The 24,959-nt window shown below is 44.9% G+C and overlaps 1 protein-coding gene across 4 annotated transcripts in view; it reads left to right on the top strand.

Moving 5' to 3' along the window:
- The window catches only part of rhea (Talin_middle and talin-RS domain-containing protein rhea), a 408,423-nt gene that overhangs the window by 106,544 nt on the left and 276,920 nt on the right, over positions 1-24,959 (top strand). For all 4 annotated transcript variants that reach the window (XM_065450432.2, XM_065450447.2, XM_065450440.2 and 1 more), the window contains exons 3-15: positions 4,319-4,419; positions 5,656-5,785; positions 7,208-7,296; positions 9,439-9,508; positions 9,570-9,712; positions 10,617-10,744; positions 10,804-10,867; positions 14,007-14,111; positions 14,185-14,274; positions 16,041-16,106; positions 17,420-17,521; positions 18,788-18,864; positions 20,023-20,117. In XM_065450432.2, the coding sequence (XP_065306504.2) occupies positions 4,319-4,419; positions 5,656-5,785; positions 7,208-7,296; positions 9,439-9,508; positions 9,570-9,712; positions 10,617-10,744; positions 10,804-10,867; positions 14,007-14,111; positions 14,185-14,274; positions 16,041-16,106; positions 17,420-17,521; positions 18,788-18,864; positions 20,023-20,117 (1,260 nt within the window). The remainder of the gene's footprint in view (positions 1-4,318; positions 4,420-5,655; positions 5,786-7,207; positions 7,297-9,438; positions 9,509-9,569; positions 9,713-10,616; positions 10,745-10,803; positions 10,868-14,006; positions 14,112-14,184; positions 14,275-16,040; positions 16,107-17,419; positions 17,522-18,787; positions 18,865-20,022; positions 20,118-24,959) is intronic.

Raw genomic sequence — 24,959 nt, 5'->3', positions numbered from 1 at the left:
CACCTGAAATTAAAAGCTAGCATAAATAGCATTTGTACGTCCGCAGTTAAAATATACATAGTCTATCTGGCACCCTTCCCAATCATATCTTACCTGTGGCATAGGAGCAATACAAGATCGTGCTGCTCTGTTTATAACTTCCAATTACTCTTGTGAAACCAGCATAACTGCACTAAAACGTACACTTGAACTACCATCACTTGCTTCCCGCCGGATCATCTCTTGTCTCTGCTCGCTTCACACCTTTTATTACCATCCACACTTGAGGCATTCCCTGTTAAATTCACCCTTGTCTACATGGAAACTAATCCTTGCAATGTTTAACACCCAAACCCTCTTGAGTGAGGCTAGCTTAGCAGGACTCTGAGGAATTATCAGACATTGTTTCGGATATCATCGGCCTTAGCGAGATTAAAAGAACTGGTGAGGCCTATACGTTGCTGAATAAAAGACATGTTCTCTGCTATAGAGGGCTCCTAGATAAGAAGCAATACGGGGTAGGATTCCTAATCCCCAAGGATGTAGATAGCGGGCAACATTGACGAATTCTACAGCATTAATGAGAGGGTAGCTGTAATCGTAATCAAACTTAATAAGAGGTATAGATTAAAGGTAGTGCAAGCCTTTGCTCCCATATCCAGTCACGATGATGAGGAAGTAGGTCAGTCTTATGAAGATGTTGAATTAGCGATGCGAAAAGTGCAAACTCAGTATACTATAGTAACGGGCGACTTCAATGCAAAAGTGGGGAAAAAGCAAGCTGGGGAACTAGCAATAGGCAGCTACGGTGTCGATTCAAGGAATGCTAGAGGAGATATGCTAGTTGAATTCGCAGATAGGAATAAGCTTCGAATAATGAACACCTTCTTCAAAAAGCCTACCAACAGAAAGCGGACCTGGAAAAGCTCTAATAGGGAAACAAGAAATGAAATTGACTTCATACTTTCTGCTGATCCCAGCATAGTGCAGGACGTAGAAGCGATAGGTAGGGTAAAGTGCAGTGATCATAGGGTAGTGAGGGCTAGGGTTCACCTCAATTTGGAGAGAGAAAGAGCAAAATTGGTCAAGAAGAAACAGATCAACCTTGAGGCAGTAAGGGTTAAAGCAGACAAATTCAGGCTGGTACTTGCAAACAAATATGCAGCCTTAGAACAGAGAGATGATGATGATGACATAGAGCTATTGAATGAAACTGTAACGAGGATGACTTCAGAGGAAGGAACTGAAGTGGGAGGCAAGGCACCAAGGCAACCAGTTGGCAAGCTCTCTTAAGTAACAAAGGACCTAATAAAGAAACGGCAAATAACGAAAGTGTCCAACTCAAGAGATAAGATAGAATTTGTGAAACGGTCAAAACTGATCAACAAGGCAAAAATAAGTGATATTCGAAATTATAACGTGAGAAATACTGAAGAAGCCGTAAGAATAGAATGCAGCCTGAAATCAGTGAGGAAGAAACTTGCCATAGGACAAACCAAGATGTATGCACTAAAAGATAAGCAGGGGTAATATCATCAGCAATCTCGAAGATATAGTAAAAGCAGCGGAAGGATTCTATACTGACCTGTACAGTACCCGGAGGAGTTGGGGTACCTCAATTAGAAACAGCAATGAACAGGATACAGAAACTCCTCCTATAACTAGCAATGAGGTCAGAAGGGCCCTGCAAGACATGAAACGAGGAAGAGCGGCAGGAGAAGATGGAATAGCAGGTGATTTAATCAAAGATGGAGGAGACATAATGCTTGGAAAACTGGCGGCTCTTCATATGAGGTGTCTATCGACTGCAAGGGTCCCAGAAAACTGGAAGAACGCAAACATTATACTAATCCACAAAAAGGGAGACGTTAAAGAATTAAAAAATTATAGGCCCATTAGCTTACTCCCAGTCTTATATAAAATATTTACCAAAATAATCTACAATAGAATAAGGGCAACACTGGACTTTATTCAACCTAGGGAACAGGCTGGCTTCAGGAAGGGATACTCTACAATCGATCACATCCATGTCATTAATCAGGTAATCCAGAAATCCGCAGCATATAATAAGCCTCTCTTATGGCTTTCATAGATTACGAAAAGGCATTTGATTCAGTAGAGATACCAACAGTCATATTGGCATTACGTAATCAAGGAGTACAAAATGGTCATGTAAATACCTTGGAAAGTTACTACAGAGGTTCTACAGCCACCTTAGTTCTACACATGAAAAGCAGGAAGATACCTATAAAGAACAGAGAGAGCGTGAGAGTGGGGTTGAAGAATTATATGCTGAAGACAAAGATAATGATGAATAGCCGGACAAGGGAACATGAGTTCAAGATCGCCAGTCAGCCTCCAGAGTCTGTGAAGGAGTATGTTTACCTAGGTCAATTAATCACAGGGAACCCTGATCATGAGAAGGAAATTCATAGAAGATTAAAAATGGGTTGGATCGCATACGGCAGACATTGCCAGCTGTTGACTGGAAGCTTACCATTATCATTGAAAAGGAAGGTGTACCATCAGTGCATTTTGCCAGTGCTGACATATGGGGCGGAGACTTGGAGACTGACAAAGAAGCTCGATAACAAGTTAAGGACCACACAAAGAGCGATGGAACGAAGACTACTAGGCATAATGTTAAGAGACAGAAAGAGAGCAGTTTGGATCAGAGAGCAAACGGGCATAGACGATATTCTAATTGACATCAAGAGAAAAAAAATGGAGCTAGGCAGGTCATGTAATGCGCAGGTTTGATAACCATTGGACCATTAGGGTTACAGAATGGGTACCAAGAGAAGGAAAACGCAATTGAGGACGACAGAAGACTAGGTGGAGCGATGAAATTATGAAATTCGCGGGCGCTTGTTGGAATCGGTTGGCGCAGGACAGGCGTAAGTGGAGATCGCAGGGAGAGGCCTTCGTCCTGCAGTGGACATAAAACAGGCTGATGATGATGATGACATCCTTCTGCTTAAGCCACAGTTGTCCCCTAGCACACATTATCACCTGATCATCTGCCATGAATACTTCATTCTTCTCTGACGCAATAACCCATTGGAACTAGTCTCCCAGAACGTATCATCTTGTGCACTGACCATAAGTCATTCTGCGAAATGTTAAATAAACACATTGCTTAATTATCGTCCCTACTCACCCTTATGCCCCCCTTTTCACGATTGTTCCTGGCTTGTTTTTCTGTATTCTTTCTTTACTGCTCTGTACATTTGTTCTAACATTGTCGCAAGGATTAAAGCCCTCCCTTATGTAATGCCTCCGGGCCTTCAAGGTGAAAATAATTAAAGTTAATGAACTAATGAATTAATGAACTGTTTAAGAGGAAGCTTTAGCTCGGGCCCAACTCCGACGCGGCCTATTCAAATACATGTAAAAACGCAAAAATGTTTTTCTGAGATAACCCCTGGACCGATTTTGATGAAATTTGTTGCATTTGAGAGAGTAAGATAAATTCTAGTGACTGTTGGAAGCAGAATTTTGATTTAGGGCTTGAATTTTGTTAGAAAGATTTTCAAAAATTCAGAAGTTTGAAAAAAATAGAAGCATGAAGTTTACAAACTAATAGCTCTGCATCAAGAACAGATATCGCGGTTCTGTAAACGGCATCTATTAGATCATTCAAAGCGGACAAATATTATATGTCATTTTACATCTTACATGAATTTGTTACATTGTGTACGAGGGTTCTGCAAAAGTTGTAATTACATATTAATACATTTTTTGAGGTTCATGTGTAACATATCAATTTTGTCCGCTTTAGATGTGCTATCAGATACAATTCACAGAATTGCGATATCATTTTTTCTTGTTGAGTTACAGAGTTGTAAACTTGATAGTTTCGTTTTCTGAAAATTTGCAATTTTTGTCATTTTTTTATAAAAAATCCACGACCTAACTCAAAAATTCGAAACCAACAGTCACTAGATTTTAAGTTTTTCTTTTAAATGCAGCAAACCCAGTCAAATTTGGTGCAGTGGTTGACGAGAAAAACGAATTCTCCTTTTACATGTATTTAGATAGGAGCACCCGAGCTAAAGCTTCCACCAGAGCACGTTTATGAAGGTGCTCTGGTGCCGGAAAGCTTTTTTGTATCAGCCCATCCTTTTATCATTGAAGAGTTTATTGTTTGTGAAGTAGACGAAGTCACAGTAGTTGCCAACATTTCCAATTGCATGTAAATAAATCACTCACCGCTCTCCAGGCAATACAAACTGTGAAAATCTGTAAATGCTTTTCCTCTGAGGCATTGTCTCTGTGCCACAGCTACCGAGCCAGCATCATGGTTGCCATCTCACTCGCTTGGCACCTTCTTTTGCAGCCAAAGAGTATGGGTTGTTCCTGACAGACGATGACCCAAAGAAGTCTGGCTGCTGGCTAGAAAATGGCAAGGCCCTTGGATACTACCTGCTCAAATCAGGGGCAAGTCTCGCTTGTGATCTTACCGCTTAACTGAATGTGGCATTCCAATGATCTGGCACTTTGATGGATGAGTCTTACATTTCCTGGTGGAAAAGGGGGTGGGAAAGGGGGTGGGGTAACTCTTGTAAACCTCCCCCTTCTTGGGGCACACTGCAAGCAAGACGCATTTAGAAACAGAAGATCCTCTGCTTTGCTCACATTTTGACTTAAGTTCACTAAAATTTGATGATTACCAATTTCTTACAGGCACATTGCTCTGTAGCCATTTTTACACGTCGCTGCTAATGAGCCAAATAAGAAACATGTATGTAAAGCTTGTCTGCCCCTTAACAAACTCTTGGCAGTGGATCCTTGGCAGCCAGATCACACACTGGAGTCTCTTAACGTGGGCTTGTTGGATCTCTGAGAAACATTGGCTATGGCTAAGAAAAGTGACACAGACCATGCTTGTTACTACTGGCTGAAGCAGAAGACAGGGTAAAGACACTGCAATTGATAAGAATCTTGAAAAGGCATTTTTTTTTGTGGCACTGCCACAGATGGCTCCTTTTTGTGGCACTGCCACAGACACAGGATATTGCAGGTGGCACATCGCCGCAGGATCTCACAGTCATGTAGGAGGTTCTGTCTGTAAGCGCAAATAAGGTAGTGGCTTGAGTTAGAAGGTCCATCTGTAGTATAGGGAGCGGCCAGCAGTACTTGTCACCCTGAATCTAGATTCAGCTGCTATTTTAGATGTGCACTAACAATGCCAGCAGACTGTGAGTTGTCAGCCAATGACTTAACGTGATTGCCATCGTTGAGTGGAATCTTCATTGAGCACTTATGGTGCGCACACCAGTCTGGTTCTTGCTGGTCACCACACAGTGTGAAAACTGCACTGCAGCATGTGATAGATGTAAGGCAAAAGGAAAGTGCAGTGTGCATGCCTTGTTTATGTGGAATAGCCAAAGCACCGTGTCTGACGATCACTGCTAAAGGGCACAAAAGGTGAAAACCATGAGAAATGAGACTTCTATTGCAGGTGGAGTGGTGGGAAAGGCACATTCCTTTGTCAGAAACTGTTAGAAAAGGGGGAGTGCAGTCCTCGTACTTTGTAAGAATCGACTTGCTGTGGTTGCCGACACTTGAGGGCAAGGCTGCTTCCATCCTTGAGAAGCACAACGGACTGCACGTGCCATGTTGTGCCATTGCACAGGCATCGTAGAGACCCTGACTGACTCTTGGCCGGTGCAGGACACCCTGGAATACCGCAAGAAGCTGCGGCCACTCCGTGTGCGCATGCTGGATGGCTCGGTGAAGACAGTGTTGGTGGACGACAGTCAGCCAATTGCCAACCTCATGGTGGTCATCTGCACCAAGATTGGTGAGTCGGCACACGGCCACACAAATTGCTCGCTTCATTCACTTGCATGAGGCTAGGCAAGGGGCCATATCAGACCTTCTCCTGTCCGCACTGGGTGTATTGTCATGTACAGTGGTGTATGCACAAACATGACAAATTTAGGGGAAAAAAAACCTTCGTTGTTTAAGACAAACTTGTGTAACTGTTACATTTATATCCTGAATGCCTTTAGTCTCTGCCACCCGCAGGATGATGTGATTTTCCTGCAAATAAAAACTGACTGACTGACTGAATGACTGAATTATAATTCTGCTTCTTAGAGTTGCTGTAATTACACTTTTTCCCTCAAGTGCAACAGATTTCATTCAAACTGATCGAGTGGGTGTTTCATAAAAGCATTTCTGCGTTTACATGTATTTAAGCAGAGAAATTGGAGTTGGCTTCATGCTAAAGCTTCCTCTTAAACACACCTTGACACATGCATGGGCTGTATACAACAACACCATAGATGATGTAATGCAGCCCAACAGTTTTCACAGGTAAGGAGGGAGTAAAGTTTGATGTCTCACGTGAATGTGTTAGTAATGCTCAGACTCCTTTGATTTATGCAGGGACACATGTGCTTCAAAAAATCAACTCGTGGGTACAACTTTGCTGTGCTTTAAATAATTTCGTAATTAAAGCTTTCGGTATTCAGAAATTAGATCAGATTATTTGATGAAATAGTATTTGATTTGAATTCAAAACTCGGAATATTGGCATAATTCTGTGAATTACTATTTTAGTTGAAGTTGCTCGCAGTTAAATGGGCGCTAAATTGCCAAATGGTCTGAACCAACAGTGAAGGAGGAAAAGTAAGGCTATTTGAAAGCAGTGTGGGTTTGCAAGACTCGCTACCTCCTCTGGCTGTTGTGCCACATGTGAAACAAGCCTGGCCAAGCATACGCTTGGCCAGGGTGTGTGTTTCAAGCTTCAGCTTCACACTAAATGCAAAATGATATCAGCAGAGCAGACTTACCTGACGAATGCGGAGCTGTCTGGAGGGACGGCTCTGCACTCTTGTCTTAGTAGTTGAGTCAGGTTCTGCAGTGGCGTTCTTGTTTAACAAATGAGTGAAACAGGTGGGCAAGAATGCTGATTGCGATCACTCTATTACAGTTCAAATGCAGGCCATAGTGGTAGAGTCCATAAAAATGTTTATTTTTAGTATTGCTTTTGGCATCGTACTGGCATTGTGATAAGTGACTGTGCAGGTTGTACAGGAACGTTTGCTGCATTCACCTGAGGTGTTGAACCAATTGACTTTTCTGAAACATGCTGCAACAGCCGAAGCACAGCATGGGGCTCTAGTGGAGAGCCCCGTGCAGTGGCCAGCAGGTTCACAGCTCGGAGCAGGCAAGCGAGTGGGCTGTGCTAACGACGTTACTCGTTTCCTTGGGACAGGCATCACCAACCATGACGAGTTTTCCCTGGTGCGTGACCTGCCGGACGAAAACAAGGAGCCCAACACGGGAACGCTGACGCTGCGCCGAGTGAGTTGCACGTGCCTGCCTTGCCTCTTTTCTGGCACTTTGACATTCCCAAGCATCTGCTAGCTTGATTTTGATCACTGAAAACAGGCTCTTATGAAAGGGAGAAAAATGATGGCGTGTAAACACATACTCGAATATTCAATTTTGAATAGAATAGAAATCGTGGAAATAATTTGATCCACAAATTGAATATCCAATATTCAATTTCTAGAAGATTCGATTATTTGAATATCGGTACCTTCGGTGCCCGGCTGTGGCAGGTGTCTTGATGCACACAGCGTTCTCACGGCATGCAATCTCTACAGTTTGCTACAAGGTTCATCCATGACGACTATACCGATCGAAATGATTCATGTGACAGAAATGGGGGGAACTGTAACAGCAGCGCGTATGGAAAGAAGGAGAGCTAATTGATAGGATTAGCCACCAGAAGGCATGCTGATTGCATTGAATACGTGAGTTCTGTGTCCGTGCATGCAGATTCGCATAGTTAGGAGCTCTCTGCCCACATGCGAGCACACCTTGGCACACATGCTTGCAGTAGTTGCCATCTGGTCGACTGCAGGCCTGAATGCTGCTTCAATGACCGTCAGTCTTACCCGCACGCATGATTTTGTGACCGATACACATTGGTGTTAAACTTTTCGCAACGGTTCGGGGCCCGTTATCACATTGGCCGGGGGCAAATTACCATCACGGCCTGGGTTGCCAGGTCTTCCGGAGAAAAAGTATCCGAAAAATTCCGATAAGTAGCGAAGAAAGTCACCAAGTGCGGCAAAGGCTTTAAATGGTAGCCAAAGATGGCAGATGGATGCACTGCAGACGAAAAAAACAAAATCGGGGGAGGCGGCAGCACGGGCGACAACGTCACTTGCCGTTCACCTCCCGATTTAAGAGCTCTTTACCGCGAGCACCAACTGCGGTCGACGTGTGCGGCGCTGATGACCACGGTGCCGAGTGACACGGTGCACTTTCGTCTGCCACGCAGACTGGCCTCACCGAGCTGGCGATAACCCACAGAAACCACCTGCCATAGAAATGGGAAAACCGTCCTGTTTTCTGCAAGGAAACTGGAAAGCAATACTTTCTACACAATAGAAGATTGCCATTAAGCACAGTATGGCTTTAACTATTTAACTTTAACTTTAACTAGAACTATAAAATGGAAAATCCCGTGCGTATTTAGGACAACTTTGCTATTTCTTCAGCTTCAAAGGGAAAAAGCACTTCATTCTATTTGACAGATAGTCCATCAATAAAAAACATTTTCCACACTTTGGTAGACGAACTGAGTTGTTATCATTTCAGGCATACTAATTTGGTGTTCCCTTTAATAAGAGTCTAGCATACTATACATCTCGACTCATAGGTATTCAATTTACTGATAGCTAGCAAGATTCTTGTTAAGTCATGTGATTAGGCTCCTGAGCATGTGCAGCACTGTGCTTCTTGCACAAAATTTGGAAGCATAAATGCTTGTGTTAAATATTCTGATATTCGATATACGACCTTCTTTTTATTCGATTCAATGTTCGATTCAAAATCAGTATTTGTACATCCTACAAAATAATAAAGGCACTAATTGTTGTAATCGGTAGCAGTCGTGTGCTGCCACAAGCCACTTCATTTAATATGGTGCAGTCTGGTGAGGATGACCTACAGGCAATTAAAATTGATTCGTACAGGTGCCATCTTTTGACTGATTGACTGTTTTGATTTGACTGATTTGACTTTTGACTGATAAACAGTGCAGTTTATTTCACAAAGTCACCCAGAGAAGGGACAACCATGGAATTTACATGACAATGTCTGAAATGATTATCGAACTGTAGCTGAAAACAAACATGGAAGCCTGACATAACCAAAAGTGATGGTCCTCCAAAAATGACGCCATAGTTTATGTGCTTCTGCATTGTAGCATCATTTTAGTTTTCGCTACTGCAGTCAAGACAAGGTCAGTTGTGTCTCTTGTGAGGCGGGAGGGCTCTGAGCTGGGCTAGTTGGTTTACGGTCATCATGTGATACAGTGCGGACGGCAGTATGGGAAGGTCAACACATTGTCTCGTGTGTTTCACCCGTCTCGTTGTCAACTGTTTCGTCATAGTCACCTGAGGCCTTACCAGCAATGTTTTTGCTTATCAGGAAAAGAAGGACAAGGACCGCGACCAAAAGATGGAGCAGCTGAAGAAGAAGTTGAAGACTGACGATGATTGTGAGTGAATACGTCACGCCGGGCGTGTGTGTGTGTGCCTCATGAATGTGTGCCTGTGCAGTGAACTGGGTGGACCACTCCAAGACACTGCGGGAGCTGGGTGTGGATGAAGATGAGATGCTGACCTTACGGCGAAAGTACTTCTTCTCTGACTCGAACGTTGACTCGAGAGACCCTGTTCAGCTCAACCTGCTGTATGTTCAGGTGGGATGCCCTCGATGCTGATGTGATGAGTCGCCTTGTATTAAGCACAATGGCTGGCTCATTAAGCTTGCAACAGACTGCTCGTAGCTACTGTGGCTTACCGAAGTACCTTGTTAAGGTCCAGCTTAGCAGGTTGCATAAGTGAAGGCGTGAACTGCTGTGCAGAGTGACAGAATCGATTACAGTGTTGCGCAGAAGTACTTCGTCAAAACACAATGTGCCAAATCAAGGTGTAGTGCTTAGAAAGTGACAGGCTTTAGAAAGCCTGTGGCTTAAAAGCATCATCATGGCCACCTGGAACTTCGATCGTGAAAAGGAAACCTACCAGAGGAATAAAAATCTGTGGGAGCAGGGCTACAGGCACTCCCAAGTTTTGAACTGAAGTGTATTGACGTCCTTGAAAAGAAAATGATTCAATTAATTCACTTGGCTAGTCTAACCTTGAGGCAAAAACTTGAATAACGAAACTTGAGGAGGAGCTAAGGACTGCATGATGAACAATGGTATGAAAAATGCCATTTGTTAACTGCAAGTTGCATAGATATTCCCCATTAATCCTTACAGCTAATTCTAAGAGGGAGAAGTGGGGTGGAACTGGCCATGTACCATAATATTGAGTAAAGTTTTTAAAGAGAAAATTGTCATCCATCCAGACTGCAGCAGGAAGCTACTAAGGGTTCCTTTGTATCTTCTTGCTACCGTAGGGGTGGCTGACTTTCAGGAACCTTCCACCACCCTATAGACTTCTGCTGAACAAATTTGCCGAGGTTGTTTATTATAGCAATGAAATGGGTACGAGTGGGGGACTGGGTGGATCGATGCGATGCAGGCATTTGATAGAATGGGCTGATGCAAGACCGGGAAGTTGCTGTATGTGGCAAGGTAATTGGTAATTGTTGTGCAGGCTCGAGACGCCATCCTGAACACGACTCACCCCGTGACACTAGAGGAAGCTTGCAAGTTCGCCGGCCTCCAGTGCCAGATACAGTTTGGCGACCACAATGAGACCAAGCACAAACCCGGTTTTCTGGAGTGAGTGCCGGGCCGGGTGCCAAGCTCCCAAAGGGACTCTAACGTTTTCTATCTTGCAGCTTGAAGGAGTTCCTGCCCAAGGACTATGCGAAGATTAAAGGCATTGAGAAGAAGATATTTGCCGTGAGTGCTGTTCCGTACTTGCCAACTCTCCCCAACTTTTTGTAACATATACAAATTTGTGTTCATTCTACGATATTATGAATGTTGCATGAAGTTTTACAAAAATAAATTATGTTTGCAAAAATATTTAAAGCTCTCGAAAGATTGGGCAACTCGAGGTAAAGAGAATGCATGCAAAATGATAAATTATGATGGTACTTGTGCTATCCACTTAGTAGTCATTTAAAGTGTGATGCACCAAGACAGGTACTACAGTAGAACATCGCTTATACGTTTTGGAAAAAAATACATGATCTGACGTCACTAAAAAACTTGGCTGCCTCAACTGTAGTTAACATTTACATAAGGCTAAGTGTTGCAGCATGAGAGGCTGCAACACTTAGCTGGTAGGGCCCTGAGCTGCCCAAGCTGTGCACTGTCGTTTTGCAATAAGTTAGTGTTTATAGTGTTTTAAGACAGCAACGGGAAAGCAAAACAACAGTCACCTTGTGGGCAACGCTGGAATATGATGGCGCCAGAACTAAACGTGATGCTCACTTCGTGTGCCTGCACCTGGTAACAGAAGTGTGCTTGGGTAATCACCTATTAAAAGCGTGCAGTACGCTTCCAACGGCACTATATCACGTGCACTCAGAAACAGATAGGTGACAACACTTATCGCAGTAGAGTTGGCAGTGATAGCTGTGAATGCGATGTGCAACAACCTGCGAAGTCTGCTGGTACCATGAGAGGAAACTGAGTGCATGCCACCATTTTCACGTGACACGGGCAGGCGGGTACTGTGGGGTAGCTGCCGTGCCTCGCACCTTTGCTTGCTCACAGGGTGTCTACCAACCGGGAAAACCGGGAAGTTTCAGGGATTTTGACTAGTCTGGAAATACTCAGGGAAAACTCAGGGAATTTGTGCTTCTATCAGGGAAAATTAGCTGTAATTTTATTGAAATGGAATGAAAGTCGCTGTAATGCTGGCTCAAGTAAGAGAGAGGAATCGCAACCAATTGTCTTTGACGCCATGTCATCGGCTGGAGGAGTTGCCAGTCAATGGCCTACTTTCCAGATGCCCGATAATTCGGATGGCTTCGCGGCACCACCACGTACCCCATAGAACATGTCTGAAAATGTATCTAAAATTTTGGATGCGAGAACCCTTAGCCGTGCGATTTCCCGGACTTTTTGCCTTGACCGAAGGTCCGAAATGGCATTAATCAAAGCCACCACCGCTGCCGTTTTGATTGCCTCGTCGCCTCGAACCGGTGCTCTTGCACGCAGATCCGATAGCAACCGTAGCCACCACCGCCGCAACACTAGGCCCAGCTACTTCGACGTTCGCTATTAAGCTACTTGCCGTTCGGTGCCGTGTTTTTCATTGAAAGAATTGCCACTGTCAGCAATAGCACCGACCCCGCCTTTGTGGTCATCGCGATTCCATGGCTTCGACGCTCGGAAAGCGCAATGCGTTGCATAAATCCGGTTACCGAAAGTTAGTTTTGCCTTGGTACAATAATGTATTGCGGTGAAGCATACCAAGTAGGGTAAGGGGCCATTTTTACAAGACACATTACGTAGAGACAAAGCAAAAAAAGAAAGAACACGAGAACAAGAGAAGGAAACGAAGACACAGCGCTTACTATGTAGTGCCAACTAGCCCACCAATCGGTTCTCTTTAACACATTATGTATTCCCTAATTATACACACATGCACCCGTCATCTCCTGTCAATGTAGGAGCACCGATATGCCTAATAAGTGTACTGACAGGCCGTCAGAACTTTTTCGGATGTGCCTTTGGCAATTTAAACCCATAAGGGCAATAAAAGACATGCACTGTTTTTTTCGAACTGCCCAATTTTTCAGACGTTTTCACGGCCCCTAGAGTGTTCGAAAAATCGGACGTTGTCTGTACAACTGACCAAGAGGATGCTTCAACTGGTCCGTGGGGCGAACGCGTGGCGGAAGGAGGATGAGAACATAAAGGACCTTCGCAATGAGGAATGAACGGGAAAGGAAGCGTGCCATCGCTTCTTTCAAGAAACTTGAGCACAAAAAACAAAGAGGTCGTTGACGCCAAGATGCAGGTGACCATCATCCAAACCGAATAAACACTTAAAGGCAGTGAAACGCAACAATGAAGCATTGTATGCGAGCTGACAGTATGTCAGGACAGTTGAGGTTGACTTTCAAGCTGCTGAGAGATAATCTCACTTGTTACAAAGTTCGGGCCTCATACCAGTGAGCTTGCTATAAGTTGATAGAAACAGCTCATATTTGAAAATAGTTGCTTCTGTATGCATTTCCTTTCTATTTTTATTTGAGAATACGAGATTTAATTTGCAATGGGTTTTACCATATTTTTCAAAGATATTTCATTCGCTGTGCATATTATTAACACCTGCCTTCTGTTTTCTTTTGGAGCAAAATAAACGCTGCTCCTTAATTTAAAACTAGATTAAGTCGTTTTTTTAACATGCTTGCTAGAGAGTGACAGCATTGGGCGACATGGTGTCAGCCCATCTTTACATAAAACAAATTTCTGGGTCACTCAGAGAATCTTGCAGTGGCACTCAGGGAAAACCTGGAAAACTCGGGGAATTTGGAAATGTCAACGTAGTAGATACCCTGAATCTAGCAGCCGGAAAACATACTATACGGTCACAGCTTGGCGATGTGTTGAACGTTGGTGCCAAAAGAGTGCATTTTTCTGGGAACATGTTAACTGCTAAGAAAGAAGTATTGGGTCTTTTTTGTGTTCTCATTTGTGAACATTTGTGGCGGAAAATTGTGTGAAATGGGATCATATCGTAGAGGTTCAACTGTACTTGCTTTGGGCAAGCTTACTTGAATAAGTTCCTGAAACAGGCAAAATTGGCAGCAGCAAAGGCACTGGAAAACTCACTGTGTTCTAAAAGCAGTGTTGTCATCCTGTTTTTCTAAGTTTTAATCTGAATGTGTGCTGGGTCTAAAGATAAAAAAAGTAATCAATAAAGTGTGTACTAAAATTAAAAAAAAAAAAAAAAACATGCCATGCTGTCCCCTCCATTATCCCCGACGTGTGATGTTTTGCTATTGTTGACCAGTTGGCAGGTATGCATCCCCACTCTGCCACCTCGGCTGGTGAGTGAAATGCCGTGCTTTCATTTCAGGAACACCGCAAGAACATTGGCACCTCTGAGCTGGATGCCAAAGTGAAGTATGTTGCATTGGCTCGCTCCCTCAAGACGTACGGCGTCACCTTCTTTCTCGTCAAGGTGTGTCACAGTCTGAAGAATTTGGAGTAAATGGCATTCTCTTCTGTGCTCACACACCCTCGTTCTGTTGCAGGAGAAGATGAAAGGGAAGAACAAGCTGGTGCCACGGCTTCTGGGAGTGACCAAGGACAGTGTCATGCGTCTTGACGAACGCACCAAGGAGGTGGGCATTCCGCTTAGAGGAGTACTGACACAAAAATTTTTTGTCTTGTTTTTTCCACTGAAATAAGTGACTAATGATGGCACGAAACATAATTCGCTTCAGAGCATGACAGGTAATTATTTGGAGTTGTTTGTAGCGACCAGTCCAAGTTGAGAGCAACAAGATGGGCCAAAGAAGGAATGTAAACACAGTTGGGCACGTGATCGCACAAAGCTGACGTACGCACGCCAGCGTGTTTGCCGGCGTGCGAGTTCCGTGTTGTTAGTTTGTCTGCTACACCTGCGCAAGCTGTGCGATTTCCACGCCGTCATTGTCGTCTTCATTTTCGTCCTCCAGCGGCGACTGTTTCTTGCAGGCGGGAGTTGCCGCCGTATTAGACGTGGCCAACTACTTTTGATTGGATCCATTACAAAGCAGCGACTCTGAAAGCACGGCCAGTGACAGCTATGAATATGCGTACGTACTGCTACAAGTACTACGAGCCATTTGTTGAGGGCGCTTTGGGAATTAAGCATATTCCGGAGCAGGACACAAGTCGGGGTAAAAGTCGGCACAGCATCAGGCTTGGGGGTACGTAGTCATGGTGGGAGATCATTGGACTGTGCTAAGCTAGGCGGGTTTTGTTTGTGCCAGGCATGCTCGAAATGAAAGGAGCAAATCTAGCTGCTCATCAGCGAGGTCCATTTATGCATCCAGGGCGCGCACGAACTTGGACCACTTCTGCTGCTCATCGACGGCGACGGTAGCGAATGAGCAAGCCAGGCGAGCTGGCAATTGCTGGGAAACTATAGGCATAGCTCGCTGGCTGTCGGATCTGAGGCCGACAGCCGTTGCAATCGGTCGAAGCTTGTAATAAGGCACCTATATTCGTCGACACAATCAACGTCTGCACACTTATGCCACTTATAAGTGACAATACGATTAGTTTTCCCGACGCCGTTAATAGCGATGAGAAAACACGTTAGCCAGGCTATCTGCTTGGCAGAGACGATTGCAGCGGCAGCTGCGCTGACCGCTTACGAGTCAAAATCACGTCCATGATTTACTGTTTTGCGCAACGTTTTATGACATGCATACTTCGAGGTCACTTCACTCTGAGTTATTTGGTGTCGGAAACAAATTTTAGCTAATTTTTTTTTGTGCTTCCATCAGCGGCAAAAAAGAAAACAAAAAAAGACCGGGGCTATCAGAGCGGTGAGAAACTTGCTCACAGGGCCCGCCCCGACGGCGCAAAAACTCGTGACGTAGCATTTTCTCAGTTGTTTGCATTCCTTTCTTAATGTTGATGTGGCGAGGTGCCACGTTTTGTGGTTGGCTACGCACACACATACTTTAAAATTTATTTTAAATATGTTCAAAGCTATATTTGCCATTTATATTTTGCATACGATGTGTGTGTGCGCACATAAATCGATCTCGCTCGTTAACTCGACTTGGAACTTTTGTGTCAGTACTTCTTTAATATATGTTGGCACTGAAATTAAGTGCCCCTGGGAAAAAAGTTTTCACAAGGCTTTGCCGTCTCTTTTTCAACAAAGCACAGTTTGTACATCATAGGTGGTTGCATTTCCTTGTTTATCGTGTTGTGGTGGTGAATTCCCAGTACAAGGCTTTACAGGCTTTACAGCTGACCTGTTTTCCCAGCTCTCGTGGTTTTTCGTCCATGTGTGCTTTTTGTTTATGGTTGTGGCATCAGGTGGGTGCCACTGTTGCACTGACCCAGTGCAGTGATGCCAGCATTGGGTGCGATTCTAAACACTGTGCAGATCATGAAGGTGTGGCCCCTAACTACTGTCCGCCGCTGGGCCGCCTCACCAAACAGCTTCACCCTGGTAAGCTCCAGTTTTGTGTGTACGAGGTTCTTTTTGCCCAGGCCTTGCAACAAGCCTGTGCTTGGGGACACTGGCAGTGCCATGTCGGCATTGTTTCTTTAGAGCTTTTTGTCATCTCGTTGAGCAACGAGGCCACAGCTTCACCTGTACAGCGTGTCTTGCTCCATGCCACAGAACAAGTTATTGATTATGGAGCATTGGATACCACGTGTGTTAAACATTATCGGATAGAAAATTGATGAAAACCTCAACTTGGAGAGTACTTATAATCACAGTTATTGTGCAAATCAGTCATGACCTTTATTTATGCCATCATAGTTTAGTAAAATGCTCTTTACAGGCTTTATATGCAGGGTGTTTTAGTGAACACTTTCAAAATATTTAAAAATTTGTCTGTGGTAGAAGCTCAGTCTTTAAGTAGACCATAAGCTGGTCTACTCGAAGAGGCGGATATTATTTGTACAAAAAATTTAGATGCCTTATCGACTAATTAACAAAAATTCACTGTTTATGTTATTAATTATCTTATGACACATATTGCAATTTACAAATTCTAGCATGTGAGACTGTAAGGCATATCAACTGGAAAGGAATTGTGTGGATGACACCATTTATGATATATGCGCCATCAAAATTGTGGTAAAAATGCACTGTCATTCCACTTATTTTCTTAACAAAACATTGTTTATGCATTGAAGCACAAAAGTAACTGGAACACCAATGCATTTCTCCTCAAAGTTCTAGAATTAATATCTCGAAGCTGGTGTTGTCCTGAAAATTCATTTCAAGTGGATCCGCCTTGCGAACTCTCCGGCTGTAATTTGTAAATTGCAATATGTGCCATAACACAATTAGTCGAAAACTTCACCAGTGAATTTTTGTTAATTAGTCGATTATGCATTTCATGTTTTGTGCAAGTAATGTACGGTTCTTTGAGTAGACCAGCTCATGGACTAGAACTGTGCTGTCTGCTACAGGCAACTTCTAAAAAATTTGGAAGTGTGCACTGAAACACCCAGTCCATATTCTGTGTTGTATGTGTAGTGCACTGAAACGTGTAGCCTAAAAGTGCTAGTAACCAATGCATATTCGACTATGTTGCATAATAACAATGATTTCTATTGCTATGACATTCTGTGAACGCACCTGAGCACTGAATGTGCCTGCATGCTGGCCAGGAGCTGGAGCGGTAGTTTTTAGCTGCTCCTCCTCCTGCTAGGAAGAAACTCGATAAAGACGCCATGCCATGTCTTTGCCTGCTACAAGAAGTGTACTTGAAGGATCAGATAACATGCTCACTGGGGCTGCTGCAGGACTTTGGGGACTACTCAGAGTCGTACTACTCCGTGCAAACCACCGAGGGGGAGCAGATATCCCAGCTCATTGCAGGCTACATCGACATCATCCTCAAAAAGGTGGGTGCTACTCGTGGCTCACACTTCATAGTTGCACTGAGTTCATTGCACTCATTGATTGATGGGATTTGAGCACCCCTGGTTCACGACACTGGCTCTGTTTTAATTTTTGACCTCCTGGGTGTTGCTTAACGGGCAGCTAAGCATAAGTACATGGACAATTTTGCATTTCATCCTCTATCGAAACAAGTGCTGGAACATCTGAACATCTCGCCAACAAGGCATCTGCATCGCAACAATTGTTGATTACTGTCATCCCAGGTGCCACTAAGCACACCCAGCACCGTATTGGAACAGTAGTCCTCCAATGCAGAAATGCAGTTGCATGTGACCGCCTGTTTATACAAGGGGCCAGATTTAAAGCTGCTCCTATGCTTAGTGTAGACAGCTTCTAGTGCATGCATGCGAAGCACAGCAATACGAGGGCGCTGCATTTGGTAAACAATGCGGGACTTCAATGGCACGTCGGGAGTGCCAGTTAATATAATGCAACAACAGCAGTTACAGAAGCTGCCTGACAGTATGTGCAGTTTCTATTCAGTTGACCTGACGCAGCGGCTGACCACATGACGACTGTGTTCCTGGAAGCCGGTCGTGTGCCCCCAAATTGTCCTTTTCACCCTTCATTTTATGCTTCTCCACGTTCAACATGGGTTTAAGCCTAGTCCTGTGCTGTTGCTTCTCTGTGAATGCAAGTGATGCTAATAAAAAATATTAGAAAATGTTCTTCTCACCATAAGTGGGCTCCCAATATTTCTTACTCAACTTCAGCTGACAATCTTTAAAGTAGCTTCTTGTTTGTCGTTGCCATGCTCTTTCTTTTTGACCAAAATCTCAGTTGTAAAGAAGCATGTAAATAATGTAAATGAAGATGATTCCTCTCAACATCTTTGCCCTCTTGTCAGGCTGAGTGCATTCGGCTTTCAGCGGTCCAATTGCGATGTGGGTGGACTTGTCAGTGGTGCTCGGTACCACATAACCACAATGTCCAGTTTCCACATTGTGACCAGCCTCCTGCTGCGTGCATTGCATTTAGAACTAGTCGGACTAAACAGTGTTTTTCATTGATTATTTGTTGTGCTAATTAGGCACTTAGGCATCATATTGCAATTCGCAGTGTTGGCATGTATCTATTCGAGAAAAAATAAGTTTAACCAGCACGATCTGTTGAAATGGTGGTTGGCCAAAGTGGCCGTCTTACAAATTGCATGTTGTGGTGTGCACAGCCTGAGAAATCTCTGCACGGCTGTTTGTTCGTGTCTGCAGAAAAAAGCCAAGGACCACCTGGGCATTGACGGGGATGAGGGCTCCACCATGGTGGAGGACAGTGTCTCGCCAGCCAAGTGAGTCGGGCTGCTACGGGCCCGGCTTGGTCTGGAGCATAATTCAGACTTTCGATTGGCCTGGCCGGAATGCTCGTCCTTTGTCTCCACATCACAGTTCTATAACCTGCATCTGTCACAACATCCAAAGCGGATGAATTTGATATCTTACGAATTTATATATGTGAATTTGATGCGTGGGAGGAATTTTATATCTTACGTGAACTGGTTACAATATTTATGATGGTTTTGCAATAGTCCTACTCACATGTTAGTGGTGTACTTGAGAGCCATGTATAATTTATCAATTTTGTCCGCTTTAGGTGTAACATTAGATTCATTTGACAGAACTGTGCTATAATTTTTCATTGCTGTAAACTTGATAGGTAGTTTCGTTTTGTGAAAATTTGCATGCGATCTTGAACAATTTTTGTTAAAAAGTTGATGGCTTTAATAAAAAATCCGCTTCCAACAGTCATTACATTCTAGCTTTTCCTTTCAAATGCAACAAACCTCATCAAATTTGGTGCAGTGGTTGCCAAGAAAGACTATTTCTCCTTTCCCCTGCATTTAGATAGGAGCCCCCCCACCCGCCGTGGTTGCTCAGTGGCTATGGTGTTGGGCTGCTGAGCACGAGGTCGCGGGATCGAATCCCGGCCACGGCGGCCGCATTTCGATGGGGGCGAAATGCGAAAACACCCGTGTGCTTAGATTTAGGTGCACGTTAAAGAACCCCAGGTGGTCTAAATTTCCGGAGTCCTCCACTACGGCGTGCCTCATAATCAGAAAGTGGTTTTGGCACGTAAAACCCCAAATATTATTATTATTATTAGGAGCCCCCCCGCTAAAGCTCCCCCTTAAGTCTCGTACTTTTGTGTCACGAAATATGATGAAATGCTCCACATATACGAACCTATTTATCGCTTCAAACGAGCAGAGTGGCACGTTCTGCGGCCATAGTAAACAGGTTGCTTTGCTCGTGCACTGGAAGCACAGAAACGCACAAATGCCTAATTTGATGTAACTTTGTGTCCACAAGTTGTAATATATGGAGCGGATCAAAAACGACTGCACTGCGAAATGCGTATAATGGGTCGTTACTTACTGCACTACTTATGTCGGTCAGGGTGGGGCCCCTCTCATAGCGTGCCTCGCCTCTCTCCCTCCCCACCCGTGCAGGGCCACCATCCTGCAGCACACACCCGCTGCCAAGCCCTCCCAGCCGGCCGTGGGTTCGGTCGCTCTCCCAGCAGTTGTCCGCCCTGGCACCAAAGGTGAGACTCTTCACAGTGGTCCGGCAAAACAGGCATGCAAACCACGGACACACAAACAAAGGCCACAAGCATTGCTTGTCCATCCACTATAACAGAGTCGGTCGGACCCGACACGAAACCTTCATTATGTTTGATATTTGTTATAAACATGTACTTGTTATGTGCTGATATTGGTGAGAAACGTATTATATTTACATGCAAACGAAAGCCACTCTGAGAATGACTGAAAAGTTGAGCAAGTTGGTAGGGGTTCAGGGTAAGGAAGGGCGAATTATCAGAACAATCTGAAGAAACTAATTATCAGAACAATCTGATAATTCGTTGTACATGCATTTGGCTGATAGTTCGTTGTACATGTATTTGTGTTCCTTATATCGAGGATCGACAGTATTGTGTCCAGGTTAGCATGCCTGCCTTTCCTTACTGTGGATCCCCTACCAACTTGCTCAACTTTTCAATCATTCTCAGGGTGATTTTAGTTTTCATAGCTAAGACATGCAGGTGCATGCCTTGAAGCTGACGATACGCAGGTATAGGTTTGTAACTGAATGCATTTTATCGATTGTATCTCAGAGCATATATCTGAGATATATGCTCCTCCGGGCGCCCGCTGCCTGTTTGCAGCATTTCCGCTGTAAGAGTACAAAAAAAAAGAGAGAGAGAGAGAGGGAACAAGACACCACTTCTTTCTTGACGCTCCTCACGGCATAAATACACATGCCTTCATATGCAAAAATAGGAGGGGGATAAAAAAAACAAAAACAAAAATTGGAGGACGCTTAAGCTTCGCCTTTAAGAGTGGGACGCGACAGCGTTCCCGTCGACCCGCCAAGGGGTATAAGACAATGCGCTACGGCACAGCAATCACTTACGATGCGCCCCGCATCGGACTTAGCGCCCACCTATCACGCGGTGAACGTCGAGCAACGCAGTGTTCGGCGCGACAACGAAACGTGCGCCTGAGCGAACGAAACGAACCAAAGAACTCGGTGTCTCGGAGGGGAAACGATCTACGCCAGCCAAACGTCGTGATCGGCACGGGCAGAGAGATAGATAGTAATCTAAACCGGAAGCACGGCGAAGCGTCGTCAGGGGAGAGGGAGTCCCGCGACGCGCCTGGCAGCGGTCCCAATGCGCGCGCGGCGCGCCTCCTGTCGGGGCAGCGCCGTACATTGAGAGGAGGGGGTCTTCTGTGTTTGCCGCAAGATGGCTCTGCGTGTGCGGAAAGCGCAAAAGAAATGCAGCGGAAACGCACTTCGCAACTCGTGTAATTGTGACTTCTGTACGTTACATGTTCATAATTACCGATATACACCGCAGTATAACTTTCCACGGCTGGTTTCGAAGGCAACACCGCATTCACTAGAGGCGCGTTTGCACCGCTTGGAAGCATCGAACTCGTGGCTGAGTGGTAGCGTCTCTGTCTCACACTCCGGAGACCCGGGTTCGATTCCCACCGGGCCAATCTTGGAAGTTGCTTTTTATTTATGAAGCGCCTGCCGTGATTTATCGCTCACGGTCAACGCCGCCGACGCCGACACCCGACGCCGACGACACCGGCTTTTCTGCGACACGAGCTCCTTAACGCTATCGCGTTAATACACGATGCCCATGCACCACCAGCAGTTACAAGGCAGTGTGATAATGTGTGCCATCATCTACGTCTCCCTTCCCTTAGCAGTGCAGGCGGTGTACTGATCTTTCACGTGTGCAAGGCCACAAAAGCTTGTGGTGGCTTGGGGCTTTTGGCCAAGCTAGCACAGTTCGTCACAGTCTCCACTCGAGCTTCAGGCACCTCAGGCTCAGCCACATTGCCTTGAATTAATGATGTGGGTGAGGACAGGCTACAGGTGTCAATCTCTACTGCTTGATCTTTGACTTTTTGGTCTGTGTCATGTGATACTGCACTTCGCCATGTATGTACTTGGACGATGTGCCGTTTAATTGGATAGGTTGGTGTCTGTGTGGTAATCATTCAGCATTCTGTCATAGACTTCACAATTCCTAGCATCCATTTCTCCCCTGTGCCTTAGTTATGGACGTACACGGTAGCTTCTTGTGGTGGCATTGTCCACTCGTCTGGCTCACAGACTGACGTTGCCTGCATGAGGGGAAAGCACATATCGAAGCAGAATCAGATTTGGTATCCGAAAAGCAGTTTCGGCAATGACTTCCTAGAGTTGTTAGGCATTATCCTGTCATTTAAAAGCAGCCTGGACAGCTTGTCTTCTAGTCACTCTTCACCAATCTTCTGAGGCCGTCCTTAATGGTCTTGACAGCCCTTTCAGCAAGGCCGGTTTATTGGGGATGATATACAGCCATCCTGATGTGTTATATTGTTGTTCTTGACTAAGGGTGCGAACTTCTCGTCAATGGTGGGCTGGATTCTGTTACTAGAAACGATGGTCTGTCTGCGGTATGTCCAATCTGCTGAACATACTGCGCAAGCAATTGACTGTAGAGACTGAGTGGGATTGTTTCAAGCATATGGCTTCTATCTACTTTGTATGTGCGTCTACGGCCATGAGGATCATGCTTCCTGCATCAGACCCAGCAAAATTACAATGTGAATCCCGGCCCCCCTTGCTACGGTTATGGGCCAGTTAATTGTCACTGCAGCAGAGGGCTTGCGCTGGTTCCCTATGCAGTTTTCACATGTTGCTGACAGTCGTTCAATATCACAATCCAAACCTGTCCACCAGAATGATGATCTGACAACAGCCTTCATGGCAGACCACCCTTGGTGCGTCTCGTCCAACATGTGCAAGACACTGCATCTTGCTTTTGTTGGAATGCCAGCTCGGCAGCCCCAGTACAACAGTCTGTGAGCCAAGGGGACAGCGCCCATTTGCATCGAGCTCTTGCTTGCATTGAGCCTTTTCACACAAGATAACCAGCCATTCTTTGTGAATTCCATAACCTGTTCCAAAAGTGGGTCACTTGCTGTTAGCTGTCCTAACTCTTTGACAGACATAATTTCTTCATTGAACCCAGCCAAAGCTAAAGCATAGTCAGGTAGGTCCACTTCCAATGGCTCAGGTTCCGGTGATCATGGCGGTAGTTGACTAAGGGTGTCGGTGTTGAGAAGCTGCTTACCATGTGAGTATTGAAGCTTGTAGTGCAATCCGTCAAGATATAGTGCAATGCTCAAGTTGTAAATAATTCTTCCCTGTCCTCATTAATTTTTTAGACCTGAAGCCAATAGGCTTGATCTGATCACTGCCTGTGTGGAAAAGCACAGCACCAATTCCTCCCTATGAAGTGTCTCAATCTAGTTAAGCAGATTCATATTGTGCCAACACGCTGACTTGTCGCAGCACTTGTTTTGCTTTGCAAAAAGCTGCCTCTTGAGCACTTAACCAAAGCCAAAGTGTGCCATTCTCTAGATACAGTGGTATGAGAAAGAGACATGTTGGGTATGAAGTTTGAGCAAGATGAAAGCATGCCCAGAAATCAGCACTATTCCTGGACGTTTGGGGGCTGTTGCGATTGCTTCGATGTGTTTATTGATCAGATGCAGGCCTTTTCAATCAATTTTATGCTTTAGCTACATGACTGCTGCTTGATGAAAACTGCACTTGTTAAGCCCGAGCTTTACTTCGTGCTCACAAAAATACTGCAGCACTTGTTTTAACTTGTTGGTATTCCCGCTGTTCTACGATACAAAAATGTCATCAAGGTAAGCTTCTACACTTGTTATTCCCTGCAAAACAGTCTCAATTTTCTGCTGTAATAAAGTAGGTGCTGAGGCTATGCGGAAAGGCAGACTGTTACATCAAAATAGCCCACGGGGTGCATTGACAATGCATAGCTTCTTTGAGTCCTCATCAAGGGGAAGCTGGCAATAAGGCAATAAGCATCTTGTAGGTCCAGTGGGCTGAAGTAATTCCCACTGTTCAAACATGAAAAAATGCCGTCAGTGACTTGCAATGGATACTGCTCGAGCTCGCAGATGGTGTTTAAGGTTACATTAAATTGCCACATGCTCTGACTATGCCATCCTTCAAAACTGGCTGAATGGGTATAACCCACTCTGCATGCATTACATGTGACAGTATTCCAAGCGTTACCAGTCTCTCTATCTTGTTGGAAAGCTTGCCAGGCAAAGCAAAAGGAAGGGAACGAGCATTACAAGTCTTCGGCACCGCTCCTTTCTTGAGTTGCAGGTGTTCTGGGGGCTCAATAATTAGGCCAAGTTCCACACCAAAGACATTTTGAAACTCCAAAAGGATAGCAGTCATAGCCCTTAGCATTCATAGCCCCAGAATGGTGGTCCCTTGCACTAACCTTCTGCTGTGCTGACACATCTAGTACCAGTGATCCCGCATCACTCAGCCGGAAATGAAATATAGACCTATTTCGGGCAATCCCCCGGTGCCTCACTGGCGCCTGGTGCACTATGGGGAAAGAACGAATGGTGAGCAAGCTGGCTTGCCCGGGTGCCCGCCGCCCGTTTGCCGCATTGCCACCATGGGAGTACGAAGAAAATAAAAAGGGAGAGAACAAGACACCACATTCTTCTTGACGCTCCTCACGACATAAGTACACATGCCTTCAGGCATCTGCATTCGTATCTCTATGCAAGAAATGAGAAGGAAATAACACGCTTGTGCAGTAATCACCGAGCTGCCGCTTTTTTGTAGAGAGCTAAGCGCCACCGTAAACATATCGCCTCCATTGTTTAAAACTTCGCCTATAGAATGCTGCATTGTTGAATGGCATGAAAGCAAGCAGGCTTCCTAGAAGAAAAGGCGTCTGTGCCTCCTTTGCTGCCACAGTGGTCGAATAAGAGAAGTGCACATACGTTGCGAGATTTCAGAAACGGCCAGGGCGCTCGCTGGC

This window comes from Dermacentor albipictus, chromosome 4 (assembly GCF_038994185.2).
Source record: "Dermacentor albipictus isolate Rhodes 1998 colony chromosome 4, USDA_Dalb.pri_finalv2, whole genome shotgun sequence".
NCBI lineage: Eukaryota > Metazoa > Arthropoda > Arachnida > Ixodida > Ixodidae > Dermacentor > Dermacentor albipictus.
The sequence above is the reverse complement of the archived record's forward strand: the minus strand, read 5'-3'. Positions and strand labels throughout refer to the sequence as shown.